The sequence below is a fragment of the Salmo trutta genome, chromosome 20 (genome assembly GCF_901001165.1).
Source record: "Salmo trutta chromosome 20, fSalTru1.1, whole genome shotgun sequence".
In the NCBI taxonomy this organism is placed as follows: domain Eukaryota; kingdom Metazoa; phylum Chordata; class Actinopteri; order Salmoniformes; family Salmonidae; genus Salmo; species Salmo trutta.
Genome location: NC_042976.1, coordinates 44010923 through 44028265, shown reverse-complemented (window position 1 = coordinate 44028265; position 17343 = coordinate 44010923). Strand labels below are relative to the sequence as shown.

General features: G+C 41.6%; 2 protein-coding genes and 1 long non-coding RNA gene across 3 annotated transcripts in view; all 3 read left to right on the top strand.

Annotated features, from left to right (window-relative positions):
* LOC115156133 (uncharacterized) overlaps positions 1 to 17343 on the top strand; it is an 80008-nt gene that overhangs the window by 43325 nt on the left and 19340 nt on the right. The window lies entirely within an intron of this gene.
* LOC115156135 (uncharacterized) lies at positions 3091 to 5468 on the top strand. The gene is made up of 3 exons (XM_029703451.1): positions 3091 to 4784; positions 4911 to 4989; positions 5269 to 5468. Exons 1-3 carry the CDS (start codon positions 3105 to 3107, stop codon positions 5421 to 5423), a joined length of 1914 nt encoding a protein of 637 aa, XP_029559311.1. The 5' UTR covers positions 3091 to 3104; the 3' UTR covers positions 5424 to 5468.
* Positions 11840 to 14241, top strand: LOC115156141 (uncharacterized). The gene is made up of 2 exons (XR_003868192.1): positions 11840 to 11873; positions 12105 to 14241. It is a non-coding gene; the product is annotated as an uncharacterized LOC115156141 (long non-coding RNA).

Below are 17343 nucleotides of genomic sequence, written 5' to 3'. Positions count from 1 at the left end.
TGTGTCTCCAGTATCCGGCAAGTCTCTGACAGAATTAGAGACATCTTCTAGCACTAACCTGAAGGTTCGCAAGAGTGGCAGCAGAAAATCCTCAAGGTCTTGCGAGGCCAAATCAAGCTCCTCTCGTAATGGGTATGTTCAGTCATTCCTAAAGAAACCGGTTTCACCTAACTATTCATAACCCATATTGTGAAAATATGTTTTGTTATCTGTATAACACTTTACTCTTAATGACTGATTACTGAATTATGCATTAATGTGACTACAGTGTCTACTATCGAATATGGAATGCTGTATTGTTTGCTTTGTATTCTCAAAGGTCTCAGACAGTGTTGCCAAAGACTCAGGGAGATGGTGAGTCTATATCATCTGAGCCACTCAGTGACTTTTTTGGGATCACTGAGGACAGTCTCCTCACTAGTGTCCAGGATTCCTTCAAAGAGTCGCTGAACAATGTCCTCTGTATCCAAAGAGAGGGCCAGGTAGACACTCAAAGTCTATCCCGGGTTATTGTTGGAGAAGTGTCAAAGAAGGTCAATTCCATAATCTCTGTGGCCATTCAAACTCCCGTCTCTGGGCGAATGTCCCCTGTCATTTTTGCCAGTGGTGGTGTCTCCAGCACCAAGGTGGTTGAGGAGATGGTGTCTGGCGTTTCCAACATACTTCAGATGTTCATTAATGGGCAGAGTGTTGAGCAGAGTGTTGTTTTCAGAGAGGATGGTGTTGAGGTGGATATGACACATTTAACAGGACAGGTCATGACAGCCCTCAGTGGCACTGTTTTGAACTTCAGCAATAAGGAGGAAAATGAACCCGACAAGAGGGAACTGCTTTGTGTTGTTGCTGACCATATGAAGATGCTTGAATCTTGTAAAAGTTCTGAGGAGATGCTAAAACAAGGAGAGAGCAACCTCAATATCAAAGGTGCCAAATCTAGTCTTCATCTGTCAACACAAAGTATGGACAGACTACTCACTGAGGAGTTTCAGACCAAGGCCACCGAATCGATCCGGGAGATCGTTAAAAGATTCAGGGGTTGTACATCATGTTGTTCTGGCACTACATCATCTAGTCCAATTCCTAGGATAGGTGAGATCGGAGACCTTATGATCGACCATGAGGCCTCTGAGTTGGTAAGTACCTTTGTTTCAGACATGGACAATCTTACCCAGGCTATCAGGGCATCCTGCTCTCCTGCACAGAGTGAGCAGATCCTTCTTGAAAACCATCAGAGTAAGATCTGGTCTTACACTGTTGGTTGTTACTACAACACGAAAAATACGCTGAAGAGGCTTTTTACCTGTCCAGAAAAAGGGTATCTCTCAAGTACATTTGTGGAGAGCACAAAAGATTCTTTCACAATGGTTCCAACTTTGTACCTGGTCGTCGGTCATTCCAGTAATGGTGAGGCTGACACATCGGACTCCATTTCTTGTAAACCACTTTTAATAACCCCCTCATCCATGAATGAACAAAAAGGACAAAGTGAGACCCCAAAACCTCTCTTGGCTCTCAAAAAGTATTTGCAAGACCAAGTCCTCCTTGACACCACAAAAGCGATTGCCAGCCAGGTTCTAGTCTTGTATAAGACTGAGGTGATGGAGAAGTTGTCATCTTCTGTTGGAGAGTGTGATTCTGAAGAGTCTCTGGAGGCCACTCTATTTGTGGATGGCATCATGTCTGACTTGAATGACTTCACCAGTTCTTGTTCTGCTTCACCATCTGAGTTGTTAGACAGTGAACAATGTCTCTCCGATCTCACTTTTCCACTTGGTCTGCAGGACAGCACCACCAACAGTGAATCTACCCAGAGTCTTCCAGTTATAAATATGAAGAAACTCTCCAGTGTGTCTTTCCAGACAAAGGCTAGAAAGGTAGTGAGTGAAGCTCTGAGATCTGTCAGCCCCTTTACAACCAGCTTACTGGGAGACTCTGAAGCATCTACATTACTGGACACTTTTGTAACAGATGTGGATACTATTGTTCAGTCCATGCAGACACATGAACCTGAAATTCTCAGAATTTCAAAAGGGAGCACCCTTTCTGCTGCTCGTATTATATATCATAGATTTCGACAAATGCTGAGGCGGTTTCTCACTCCCTGCCAAGACTCTGTAAAGGTCATCGATGGTGTTACACCAATACATGATGAGACTCTCAAACAGGCTTCCAGTGAAAGTTTAGATTCTCAGGTGACTTGTAATAGTGATTCTTTTGAAATCCAAGCGGACTTTCAAACCTGTACCAAGGAGGTCATTAGTGAGATCCTCACTGTGTATCACTCTGAGGAATCAATGGAGGAATGCCTCTCTAGCCTAAAAGGAGATACAGAAGACCTGTCCAAGTTTTTGGATGCCGTTGTTTCTCAGATTGACGTCCTTGCCGCCTCCAAATCATATTTATCTGTTGATGACTATGCTGTCAATACACAGGACAATTTGCATGGTGAGATCAACAATGATGAAGAGGAAGCATTCTCTAGAAGTCTTAAATCCACAGCCTTTGACAAACTATGTACTGAGGAGTTTCAAACTAAAGCCTCACATATGGCTGGTGGGATCCTTCAATCAGGGTTGATTGGCATTGTAAATGCCAGCCTTGATGGTAGAAGTGCAGACATTTGTGCAGAGTCCAGTAATGATGGTGACGATAGAGATGTCAAAATCCTTCAGAAGAGTGGAACTCCATCTTTATTCACCTCTTCTCTGCACACCAATTCTGCAGCATCCAACATCGTCATAAATATCACTAAAGACCTTAATAGCTTCACCCAGATGACTAAAATGTCTGATGCTTCAGTGTCTGGCCAGTTAGAGAGATCCCTGTCAGCTTCAACCCTTCCTGTCAGTGTTCACAATGGGGCCAATGTGAAAGGAAAGATAATTTGGCAAGGCACTGTTAACCTGTTCAACAATGTGTTCACCAAGGTCAAGGATTTTTTTGCCCAGCAACAACCGGTCCTCCTAGACAATGTGGTTGAGGCCCCCAAACATGTCGAATCCGTATGCAGAACAGCTACTTCTACACAAATGACTTACAGTGAACATGAAGGCAGCCAGGCCAGCATGGTAAATTATTCCAAATCCTTAATTAGTCAGACTCTGATGACAATCCAGAGGAGAGTGTCTATGTCAGAGAGGATGAGCACCTCAGAGAAAGGCCTCTTGACTCGTTCCATTGTGGGCTCCATGTTGGAGGATGTTGACATGGTGAGAACTGATGGACACGAGATACATCGGCCATCCTCCTCAAAGTCCTCCCTGTCCATCACCTCTGCCATGACCAGAGGGTCCCAGAGTGATTTTACAAATTCTCTTCCAGGCACTCCAGTCCCCAATGAGTGGCCTGTTGAAAGCTATTGTCCTATCATTAGGAGTTCGGTCATTGATATGAGTGACTCCTCAACTCATTCACAAGGGTCAACAAATTACACAAGGCAAACCATCTCTGCCATAGTTGACACTGTTATGGAGGTCATTCCAAGAGAAGATACAGAACACATAGCCACTGCAGATGATGTCACTTCTTTGACAAGAAGACTTGCGAGACTCAGCCCCAGGGATGGTCTTCAGAACTTCTCACATGAGCTCACTGACAAAGTTTATGAGCTCATAAAAAGTCACAACACCCCCCAGGCTCTTTTTGTGCCAGCTGGCAAGAGCGTGTCTGACTCTATTCTTTTGAAGCTGAAGACAGGATTGAATGCTTCTGAAGAATCCAGGGAGTTTCCATCTGACCTTGTGTACTCCTTTGCTAAGGAGTCAATAAAACGTCTGCTACAGCAGATTGTCCCCTGGCTTCCTCCACCATCACAAGGATCAGATTTCTGCCAAACTATCGTCTCTGATGGTTCTCTGCAGGACACAAGTCGGCTTATCCCGAGCTGTTCTGCCATCTCCATTAGTTCCTCACAGGTTTACTCTGACACAAAGAGCCTTTTCACCAATATAATGGTCAATCAGGTCATGGATACCTGTTCTGTGGCCTCCAATTCATCAGAAGAATTATCAGAGTTGATGAACATAATCAATGGGTTGTCCCCAACTGATGCTGGAACACTTGACTCTGACAGACCGGCTCTTATGACCACTAGCCGTCAGTCTAGTGCCAAATCATTGCCTGGACCCTCTCTGTCTGGCAGCAGCACACACAACGGTGGAACTGTGGATATTCAAGTTTTAGGAGAGGTGGAATCCAAGATGGACAACAAAGATCTGGAGATGTCTAGTGTCTCTGTGCATCCATCAACTCCATCAGCCATGGACTCTGATACATATACATCATTTGACTCCACTAGCAATGACTACACCTCTTTGGTACTTTTACTGATTGTTAGATTGCTGTCAATGATCCCTACCCCTATCACATTACTGGAATCCTCTGACATTGGTGAAACATCAAGAGTTCTCACAAAGAGGATTCTGTCTGAGTTCTGTGGCACCTCAGGCCTTGAACCAACTCAAGCCTACCCCCAGAATCTGAAAATCAAAAAGATTTTCAAGGCTGTCTACAAGGGGCTTCTTCAAGAATTCGGGTTAGAGAAGATGCTCCAGGTTGCAATGAAGTCAACGGATTATGCATTTGACGATGCCCTGGTCAAATCATTAACTAGGGAACTACTAACTAAATGCAATGAGGCTAACTCTTCACCTCCCTCCATGACCCAGTTGCCATCACACAATGCACTTGGCAATGACGAGGTAGGTAATTCTAGTCTTCCAACAACTGGTAAAAAGGAAAAGAAGAGAGGAAGATTCAGCGCTCTCTGTGGACTCAACCTAAAGGTACATATGTCATCAAAATACAAATTATAAAGATTATTTTTATTAAATACGTACAGTATGATGGTAAACACTGATACCTTTTGTGTGGAATTTCTCCTACTGTACAAATGACTGTTTGTTACCCAGTGTACAAAGAAGGTCAACAAGAAGAACCACTGCACTCCAACACCTTCCCAGAACCAGACCCCTGCCGTCAGTGAAACAGGTAAGTCAATACACTCAAATGTGTACTGAACAAAAATATAAACGCAACATGCAACAATTTAAAAGATTTTACTGAGTTACAGTTCATATAAGGAAATCAGTCAATTGAAATACATTCATTAGGCCCTTATCTATGGATATCACATGACTGCTACCTGCCGCCCTACATTTGTAAATTATGTAGAATATTACAATTTAAATAATAATAATGCAATACTAATTCTTCAGACTAACTAGGGTCAGTTAAAGAAAATGTTATGTTTACATTTTTTCCCCCCAGCAATTGTCAATGATCAAGACTCCTGCCAAACAGAGAGTGTATGCTCCACCAAGAAGAAACCAAGGAAGCGTTCGCTCATTTCCAGGATGTTTTCAGCTATAGGCAAAGCCTTGTCCAGCCCCTTTACTTCCTGCTATAAAAGGAAGACCACCTAATCTATATTTCAAAATAAATATTTTAAATAAACATAATTGCATTAATTCCTCATGTTGAGTGTTTTTCATTATATATTATTGGATGATATAACGTGTAGAAGTTGTATAGTTGACTATATTACTTTTACATTTAAGATACATTAAAAAAAACATAAGAATAGTGTACACTTCTAGGTAGAGTTGAAGTCTGATGTTTACATACACCTTAGCCAAATACAGTTAAACTCAGTTTTTCACAATTCCTGACATTTAATCCTAGTAAAAATTCCCTGTCTTAGGTTAGTTAGGATCACCACTTTATTTTAAGAATGTGAAATGTCAGAATAATAGTAGAGAGAGAGAGAATAGTAGAGAACAGCTCCAAAAATTACTAAAGGACAGGACGCAGCCCGGCAACCCTAATGCCTAAAACACGCAGTGTAAATAGGAAAATGCAATATACCCCTACGTGCCCAAAAGGCATGACACACAAACAATCCCACACAAATCCCCAAACGAAACAGACAAATTAAATACCCCACTAATTGACTAACACAAAACAGGTGCAGACCTAAACAGACATAACCAAAAGACACAGAAACCTAGATCGGTGGCAGCTAGTAGGCCGGCGACGACGACCACCGAGCACCGCCCAACCGGGGAGAGGCGCCAACTTCTGTGGACGTTGTGACAAGAAAATGATTTATATCAGCTTTTATTTCTTTCATCACGTTCCCAGTGAGTCAGAAGTTTACATACACTCAATTAGTATTTGGTAGCATTGCCTTTAAATTGTTTAACTTGGGTCAAATGTTTCGGGTAGCCTTCCACAAGCTTCTCACAATAAATTGACTGCATTTTGGCCCATTCCTCCTGACAGAGCTGGTGTAACTGAGTCAGGTTTGTAGGCCTCCTTGCTCGCACATGCTTTTTCAGTTCTGCCCACAGATTTTCTATAGGATTGAGGTCAGGGCTTTGTGATGGCCACTCCAATACCTTGACTTTGTTGTCCTTAAGTCATTTTGCCACAACTTTGAAAGTATGCTTGGGGATCATTGTCCATTTGGAATACCCACTTGTGACCAAGCTTTTACTTCCTGACTGATGTCTTGAGATGTTGCTTCAATTTAAAAAACTTCTTACGACAACCCGATCCCGTCACCGGGACTGAGTTTGACAATAGCCAGTGAAAAATCAGAGTGCCAGATTCAAAACCACAAATCTAATAATTTCAATATCTCAAACATAGGACTATTTTACACCATTTTATAGATACACTTCTCCTGAATCGAACCACGTTGTCCGATTTCAAAAAGGCTTTACAGCGAAAGCAAAACATTAGATTATGTTAGGAGAGTACATAGACATAAATAACCACACAGCCATTTTCCAAGCAACTAGATGCAACACAAATACCCAAAACACAGGTAAATGAAGCACTAACCTTTGACGATCTTCATCAGATGACACTCCTAGGACATCATGTTACACAATACATGCATTTTATGTTCGATAAAGTTCATATTTATATCTAAAAACAGCATTTTACATTGGCGCATGACGTTCAGAAAATATTTTCCCTCAAATACTGCCGGTGAATAAGCAGTACAATTTACAAAAATACTTGTCATAAACGTTGATAAAATATTAAACTGTCATTCAAAGAATTATAGATGAACATCTCCTTTATGCTAACGTTGTGGAAGATTTCAAAATAACTTTACTGGGAAAGCACACTTTGCAATAATCTGAGTACTGCGCTCAGAAAAATACACTTCGCAATACAGATAGCCGCCATTTTGGAGTCATCTAAAATATTAAACAGCATTAGAAATATTCACTTACCTTTGATGATCTTCATCAGAAGGCACTTCCAGGAATCCCAGGTCCACAACAAATGTTGTTTTGTTCGATAAACTCCATAATTTATGTCAAAATAGCTCCTTGTTGTTCGCGCGTTCAGTTCAGCTACTCCAAATGTAGGAAGCGCGCCGAAAATTTCACGACGGAAAGTCAAAAAAAGTTATATTTACGTTCGTTCAAACATGTCAAACGTTGTAAAACATCAATCTTTAGGGCCTTTAGAACGTGAAAATTCAGTAATATTCCAACCGGACGAAACCAGTGTCTTGAAAAACGTTTTGGAACAGAGCTACCTCTCGCGTGAATGCGCGCCAATGAACTGATGTCCTTCCCTGGGTCACCAACTTCCCAGCCTTCTTGTTCGGTCTCTGTTCATCATAGACGCCTCAAACAACTTTCTAAAGACTGTTGACATCTAGTGGAAGCCTTAGGAAGTGCACAATGATTACTGAGTCACTGAGTGTTTGATAGGAAATGACTTGAAAAGAGTCCATCCATCAGATTTCCACTTCCTGGTAGGATTTTTCGTCAGGTTTTTGCCTGCCATATGAGTTCTGTTAAACTCACAGACATAATTCAAACAGTTTTAGAAACTTCAGAGTGCTTTCTATCCAAATCTACTAATAATATGCATATCCTAGCTTCTGAGTTTGAGTAGGAGGCAGTTTAATATGGGCATGTATTTCATCCGAACGTGAAAATACTGCCCCCTACCAATATGAGGATATCAACATAATTTCCCCCCCTCATGATGCCATCTATTTTGTGAAGTGCACCAGTCCCTCCTGCAGCAAAGCACTCCCACAACATGATGCTGCCACCCCTGTGCTTCAAGGTTGGGATGGTGTTCTTCGGCTTGCAAGCCTCCCCCTTTTTCCTCCAAACATAACGATGGTCATTATGGCCAAACAGTTCTATTTTTGTTTCATCAGACCAGAGGACATTTCTCCAAAAAGTGCAATCCTTGTCCCCATGTGCTATTGCAAACTGTAGTCTGGCAGAACAAGATCCGGATCCTTAGCATTGAGAAAGAGGTTTCTGGAGGGGCGAGGGTTTTGAAATAAGACACAGACTGGTGAGGAAACTTCAAACTTATTTCCCTATTCACTTTTCCTATTGTAAACAAGTGAAATAGATCAACGGTGCATGTGAAGGAGGCATACAAGGTAATGTGGATGGAGAAGGAAATGCAATGACCATCAGGGTGTACCCTTTCCATGCATACTAAATGTCTGCACTTTGTGACTTGACCTACATTGCAAACTCCTTGAATATGACCATAGCGCGTGATTTATAGCCTTTATGGGGGTAGGTGGTGGGGGTGGGAGATTCTTATGACATTGCCAGCAATAAGATTTGAGTTATATATATTTTTAAAGACGAGGGCTGTAGCTCCTCCCCAAACTCGCCGTACTCGGTACCGGGTCCAAAACAACCGTTCAGAGTTGAAAAGGTTTTAACTCAAATTAACTCAACTGAAACTAAGTTGTTCAGCCTTTCTTAGTTTTCTTGGCTAACAGAAGATTTTGTGATGGCACTTTATGTTACGATATTGTTTGCACTGGTATTCACCTGGTATTCATTTACTAGAACATTATGTGGTATCAATAGGTCCTTTCTGTTACTTACTTTCAACACAATTGGTAACTACGTATCTGGTTGGTACTAAAACGGTAGCTACCAGTTTTAATAAATCCTAAACAGTTTGTAACGATCAGTAATTTAAAGTCAACTTTTTGGTTATTATTATGTAATTACCATTTTACCATATAATTTCCAAGTAAATACCGGGTCATTTCTATGCCATAAAAAAGTTTGAAAACATTTCTGTGACTAGGCTTGACTCTTCAGGTCACAGTTCAACCTGAGCTGGTAACGGAGAGGTGAAGGGGTGAGTGATTTGGGAGGGGTCTTGTGTGGAATGCAGAGCACCCTTTCACCCCTGAGATCAGAGTAAATGGAACTAATCAGAAGAGACCCCCAGAATGCATTGTGGTTGACCTGTGTGAGCTTGGTCTGTATGCTTGTGCTTCAGCCTCCCGAGTGGTGCCCTCAGGCTGTACCACACCATGTGCACTCTCACTCTCTTTGAGAAGCAGTCACTACCTCTCTCAGTCACTACCTCTCTCAATCTCTCATTGATTTGAAGTCTTTTTTTTTAGATGGGGATTGGGGGTGAAGATTCAGGAGATAGCAGAAAAGAGACACACAGTGGGGGCTTTATCCACAGCAAAAATCTCAGAGATGGAATTGGGTGTGAGATTCACTGCAGTATTACTCAGTGCTGTTTCATCCAGAACGGTTCGATCCAAATCTGACTGGTATTTTATACAACATCCCCTCGTCTTGCACCAACATGTATCTAGACGTGAAGATGTGAGCACAACACCACTGTGTTAATTTGATCAAAGATGTGGAAAGATTATTTAAAGACATCATGACAACATTGGTATATAGAGCAGAGCCATTTTCTGTAGGAACAGAGCTGACATGATTTCTTATTCTACATGTCAGAGTGGCATATTTGTTCTACACAATATATCCTACCTGAAAGTTTCACAATGTTGTGCCCTGCTGAATGCAGCCCAGTGATGGTTAAGAGGTGTAGGTGAGTGTTTCATGTGGTCCTCCCGGACCTCTCTGCTCTACTGCTATCTCATTTCGTATATGTTATTTTCTGGTCTAGCTAGTTCTGTTCTGCTCCCGAGTTGTGTGCAACTGATCTGCTAAATGCCGTGCTCTACTCTATTCTTCTGTGTTCAGTTCTGCTCTATGCAACTTAGGTCTATGCTGAGTTTTGCCCTGCTTCATTCTGTTCTGATTGGTGTTCTACTGTGATGTGGAGCTCCTTTATATTCTGTTCTGGGCAGTTGTGTCTCTGCATTGGAAAGCATTGTGCAGCCTATCAAAATGCATCAGATATTTTATTCTTCACAACTGTTCTTCCCAAAGTAAAACATTTCTAAACTGGTGATAACTCCATATTGTCATTAATTGAGAAATGTATTAATTGATTTGTTTTTACTGGTTTGTTGTGAATGTGAAGCAAGGGTTTTTATGCTTTTGATTCCCCAGCACTGTTTACTGTTTTTGTTTTTAATTCACTATTTTCATTAGCTCCAGTACAGTTGATATATAAAGCATCTAATTCCGGTCCAAACAGAGGTTCACATAATTATGTCTTTGAAGCTTTTGAGCTCTACCCACAATACCACCACCAACATCCAATTGGAAAAACACGAGACAATTTACTCCAGGCAATGTCACTATCCCTTGAGTAATGTTTCAGCACCCTCTAGTGGTTAATTGTCAGATTAGATTAGAGAAGGTTACTGCAGACTAATAACTTTGCAATACAGCAAGGCCCTCAATTTAGACTGCTTTCCCTCCCATAAAACGCACACGTAGTCTGTTAAAGCATGGGAACTTCAAGTAAATGTATTGTGAATGGACCAAAAGAGAATAAGCTCAAATTGTATTCCATCACTCTATTTCTATGCTAGTGCCATAGTGTTACACCCAATATATTCATCTCTACCTTTATTTAGCCAATCAACTCTTTAAAAACCAACTGCCAGAATCCAACCATAGTATTTGGTCTGTAATCGATACTGGTAGCTCCTCAAACATGACTGGGTGCTCCTTAAAATAGAAAACATTGGCTAACGAGGCTGGCAATATCCCCTGCTTAGACATTATAATGGGGTAATAAGAACTGTCAAGACTAACAATGCACTACAACTGCATTCTTAGCAGTATTCCTTTCAGCTCTACTTAGTGATGGCAATATATTCGTTTTTAGTTATTTAGTTTCCTAGTTATTGCTGACTTCATGAGTGGCTCACTGTAGCATTTTACTTCATGTTATTACAGTAAACGAGAAATCCCTCAATCTGCCATATATTTTTCAGGTTCACATAAATAAAGTAATACTGCCATAGCCTTGGGGTTTTGTTAGAAGTTTATTGGTATCCAGAAGTCCTGATTTGATGGGTTTGACTCTGCTTCTCCTTTAGCTGGCACATGTCCCCCACACACCCCCTGGCTGCCTGTGTGTGTTGCCTGGTTCCACAAACTGCTTTCTTTTTTCTCTCCAGGTCAAGTCTGTCATCAACCTCGTGTTTGCCGCCTACACCGGAGATATCTCAGCACTAAGGAGGTAATGTATGCAACTCTTTTACACACTCTCTTCTTTAACACACACACACACACACACACGCACACAGACACGCACACACACGCGCACACACACACACACACACACACACACACACACACACACACACACACATTCACAGAAACACACCAAAAATAATGACTGTCCCTCAGTGTGTACAACAGAACTAAAGTCCTGCTGTCCATGATATGCAAATTATATATATTTTTAATAATGTTAATTTCATGACAATGGAATGATTAGATCTTCATTCATAGTGATACATCATCTCTTGCATCTCTGACTTACTTCTTCTTTCTTTGTCCGTTATCGTCCATCTCGTGACACTGCTGACCTGTTTCTGTATGTCTGCAGATTTGCTCTGTCCTCCATGGACATGGAGCAGAGGGACTGTGACTCCAGGATGGCTTTACATGTGGCAGCAGCAGAAGGTACTTCTCACAGCCTCCTTTTCCTGTCACAAACAGGGACAGATTGTGTGTGTGTGTCAGGGTCCTCTGGGAGTGTTTGGCAGACCCCCTCTGTGTCGTAGGGTTAATTTGTTGTCCCTTGGTAACTGCACTGTGTCGTGTTTGACGTCTTTGCTGCAGTGTGTGAGAGAGAAAGTGCGTAGGAGTGTGAGGGTTATTTAAGAAACAAACAGTCATCTGCTCTACTTTCAGGACAGGCAGAGGTGGTGCGTTTCCTCTTGGAGGCGTGCAAAGTGAACCCCTGTTCCCATGGATAGGTATGACCACTTTGTCTGTCTGCCTGTCTGTCTTATCTGTGTGTGTGTTTTGGGTGGGTAGGTAAGTGTGGGTGGATGAGAGACTGTATCATATACTTGAGTGAGAGTCTACAATGCACTCCCACTCAAAAGAACACTTATGGTCGACCATGAGGGATTTATTTGAACTGTACCCTATAGCATTTTCACACCTGAAGAGTCGTGTTAGTTCCCAAAACGAATACCTTTGTAGGCCAGTCCAACCCCAGTCAGTCACAACTGCTCATTATCTTTCCAATGGAAGAGGCCTTGCATTTTGGCCATCACGGCATGATCACCATTCTCCAGGACTATCAAAACAAGTACAACCCACAAGAGGCCCCCAAGAAGGACAAGGAGACAGCAGAGAACAACCTGGGCGGCCTGCTGTAGTGTAGACATCCAAGCCAGTAGATGGCGCCACGCTGCTTTTGTATCCTCTCTACTAGACTGCTGTTTCTTTGGTGGGATAAACACTTTTTGGAGTGACTTTTGTCGACTTTGTATAATGACTTTATTTCTGAACTGTGTGTTTGATTAAATGTGTTTTACATTTTTTATACTCCTTTGTTTTACTGTAAGTGTTTTGCTTTACCTTTTGTTGTGCGCTTTGGTGACGGTGTTGCTTATTTTTGCTGTATCTTTCCTCTTTCGTCCTCTATCCTTTCCCTCACCAAGTGTGTGTGTGTGTGTGTGTGTGTGTGTGTGTGTGTGTGTGTGTGTGTGTGTGTGTGTGTGTGTGTGTGTGATTGAATCTTTGTGACATTGGTGTGGAATATAAAGTGATATTATTATACATATGCTGCTACATGTAAATTGTATATTTATGTACTGTATAAAGTAAATATATTTCATGATATCAAGGACCAATACTTAATATAATTCAATGTAATAGTTTAGCAGTTTGGTCTTTTTCCTGGAGGGCCACAATGTGTAGTAATCTTTGGCCAAACCAGGCACACTAGAGTCTATGGAGCGATATGATGTTGAATCTGAAATTCAATTTATGTTGGCAATAATATCACTCCATACCATTCTAGCTATATGTCTTGGTTAATGCCTGGTTGGAAAAAATGAAAAAGACTGTAGCTCCTGAAGACATTATGGGCCACCACTTGGGTATAAGCACTATATGGTCCTGTAGCCTACTTTGTCACATGTAAACAAGTTTAGGATGCCAAATGTTACCAAACATCCTACGCTTCCACTAGTCCCAGTCAAACTTATCTTGACCTTTATCAACCCTACTGCATATGCCCTGTAGCTTTCATTTCAATTTCATTTTATTGTACTTTGTTTGGGATGGCACAAGACACTTTTTAAAAAATGTGTGTATATTTTTGGTCTAGTGTTCTTTTTCTGTATTATGATTTTCTCATAACAATGGAATTTTACTTCTCTATTGCTCAATACTGTATGCTATGCGCACACAGTTGTTTGTTGTAGATCTGGAACCACTGACAGAATAGGGGAGTATCTGTGGCCACATGATAAAACACTAGTCTGGCATCACTAGTCTGAAAATAGGAGGAAACCAGTTGGACATGTACATAAACATATGGCAGTTGACATTAATATTGTCAAAAACACATCCTAGATGTCTCACACTTTTTGAATGAACTTGTGCCTTTGGCCAGGATCCAATTTTCCCACGGAGCTGGTGTGTAAAGGACCATATAAAATCATCTGAATGAGGGTTATTCATGATTCAGTGGGATTATAGCATAGTTGAATTCAATTTAATTTCCAATGAGTTTAAGAAATTAATGGAAAGACATGTACTTATTGTATTGAATATGTACAAAAACAGTTTGTTGATTTAGTGTGTCAGTTTTGTGAAGGGCCAATATGAATGTAAAATCCAGACAGTTGAGGAATGACATGCAGTATGACATGAGCGATACCAAAAACATAGCTACTGCAGTCAGTTTACAACCAGAGTTTTTCTTTTTTAATTTGTTTATTGCTTAAACAGAAATTTTAACACAGCATAAACCAATACTGATCAAATTAGAAATCAAAGCAGTGGTAGGTTTTATGGGGAAAACATTCAATCAAATCAAATCAAATTTTATTGGTCACATACACATGGTAATCACATGTTAATGCGAGTGTAGCGAAATGCTTGTGCTTCTAGTTCTGACCGTGCAGTAATATCTAACAAGTAATCTAACAATTTCACAACAACTACCTTATACACACAAGTGTAAAGGCATGAATAAGAATATGTACATATAAATGTATGGATGAGCGATGGCCAAACGGCATAGGCAAGATGCAGTAGATGGTATAGAGTACAGTATATACATATGAGATGAGTAATGTAGGGTATGTAAACATTATATGAAGTGGCATTGTTTAAAGTGACTAGTGATACATTTACTACATCAAATGTTTTATTATTAAAGTGGCTAGAGATGAGTCAGTATGTTGGCAGCAGCCACTCAATGTTAGTGATGGCTGTTTAACAGTCTGATGGCCTTGAGATAGAAGCTGTTTTTCAGTCTCTCGGTCCCAGCTTTGATGCACCTGTGCTGATCTCGCCTTCTGGATGATAGCGGGGTGAACAGGTTACAGGTCCTTGATTATCTTTTTGGCCTTCCTGTGACATCGGGTGATGTAGGTGTCCTGGAGGGCAGGTAGTTTTCCCCCGGTGATGCGTTGTGCAGTTGCTGTACAAGGCAGTGATACAGCCCAACAGGATGCTCCCGATTGTGCATCTGTAAATGTTTGTGAGTGTTTTTGGTGACAAGCCACATTTCTTCAGCCTCCTGAGGTTGAAGAGGCGCTGTTGCGCCTTCTTCACCACGCGGTCTGTGTGTGGACCATTTCAGTTTGTCCGTGGTGTGTACGCCGAGGAACTTAAAACTTTCCACTTCTCCACTACTGTCCCGTCGATGTGGATAGGGGGGTGCTCCCTCTGCTGTTTCCTGAAGTCCATGATCATCTCCTTTGTTTTGTTGACGTTGAGTGTGAGGTTATTTTCCTGACACCACACTCCGAGGGTGTAGCATAAGAACAGCTTCATTGGCACAATGGACAATAACCTTGCACAATGTTCTAATCTAACATTCTAATCTATATCTGGAGAACCCTGTCCTCTCTGTACATTCCATTTCTATCTCTACCATTACTTTTTCATTTGTGTAATGCACTGTTACCGTTTTGCAGCAACACTGAGATGGTGACATTGTGCATAGAGATATAGAACATGTTAAAATGATATCCAAAGAATGACAAAGATAATGGAACATGTTGCCACAGACATTTAACCTCATTCACCACTCCTTTAATAGTCTGGGAAACACCTGACTTGAACCCTCCAACCAATCACCACCCTAAGACATAGAGGAACAGGTCTCAAAATCTGACATTGGTTTTGTCCTTGTTATAACATGTCTGTTGCAGTGGAAGTGGTTCGAAGAAGGGTAACCTTGCCTGAGCCCTGATAACTTGTGTTAGCTGTCTAGGCTTTAGCTCAGAGTTCGAATCCCTGCAGGTCATATGGACAGATGGTTTAAGTCAGGTGTCACCAATAGTCGCAGATCAATCTAAAATTCCAAATAAAGACAGTTCTGAATGTAATGTTATACAGTCGTGGCCAAAGGTTTTGAGAATGACACAAATATTAATTTCCACAAGTTTGCTGCTTCAGTGTCTTTACATATTTTTGTCAGATGTTACTATGGAATACTGAAGTATAATTACAAGCATTTCATAAGTGTTTTACTGACAATTACATGAAGTTGATGCAAAGAGTCAATATTTGCAGTGCTGACCCTTCTTTTTCAAGACCTCTGCAATCCACCCTGGCATGCTGTCAATTAACTTCTGGGCCACATCCTGACTGATGGCAGCCCATTCTTGCATAATCAATGCTTGGAGTTTGTCAGAATTTGTGGGTTTTTGTTTGTCCACCCGCCTCTTGAGGATTGACCACAAGTTCTCAATGGGATTAAGGTCTGGGGAGTTTCCTGGCCATGGACCCAAAATATCAATGTTTTGTTCCCCGAGCCACTTAGTTATCACTTTTGCCTTATGGCAAGGTGCTCCATCATGCAGGAAAAGGCATTGTTCGTCACCAAACTGTTCCTGGATGGTTGGGAGAAGTTGCTCTCGGAGGATGTGTTGGTACCATTCTTTATTCATGGCTGTGTTCTTAGGCAAAATTCTGAGTGAGCCCACGCCCTTGGCTGAGAAGCAACCCCACACATGAATGGTCTCAGGATGCTTTACTGTTGGCATGACACAGGACTGATGTTAGCGCTCACCTTGTCTTCTCCGGACAAGCTTTTTTCTGGATGCCCCAAACAATCGGAAAGGGGATTCATCAGAGAAAATGACTTTACCCCAGTCCTCAGCAGTCCAATCCCTGTACCTTTGCAGAATATCAGTCTGTCCCTGATGGTTTTCCTGGAGAGAAGTGGCTTCTTTGCTGCCCTTCTTGACACCAGGCCATCCTCCAAAAGTCTTTGCACTCACTGTGCGTGCAGATGCACTCACACCTGCCTGCTACCATTCCTGAGCAAGCTCTGTACTGGTGGTGCCCCGATCCCGCAGCTGAATCAACTTTAGGAGACAGTCCTGGCACTTGCTGAACTTTCTTGGGCGCCCTGAAGCCTTCTTCACAACAATTGAACCGCTCTCCTTGAAGTTCATGATGATCCGATAAATGGTTGATTTAGGTGCAATCTTACTGGCAAGCAATATCCTTGCCTGTGAAGCCCTTTTTGTGCAAAGCAATGATGACGGCATGTGTTTCCTTGCAGGTAACCATGGTTGACAGAGGAAGAACAATGATTCCAAGCATTACCCTCCTTTTGAAGCTCCCAGTCTGTTATTCAAACTCAATCAGCATGACAGAGTGATCTCCAGCCTTGTCCTCGTCAACACTCACATCTGTGTTAACGAGAGAATCACTGACATGATGCCAGCTGGTCCTTTTGTGGCAGGGCTGAAATGCAGTGGAAATGTTTTTTGGGGATTCAGTTCATTTACATGGCAAAGAGGGACTTTGCAATGAATTGCAATTCACCTGATCACTCTTCATAACATTATAGAGTATATGCAAATTGCCACCATATAAACTGAGGCAGCAGACTTTGTGAAAATGAATATTTGTGTCATTCTCAAAACTTTTGGCCACGACTGTACAT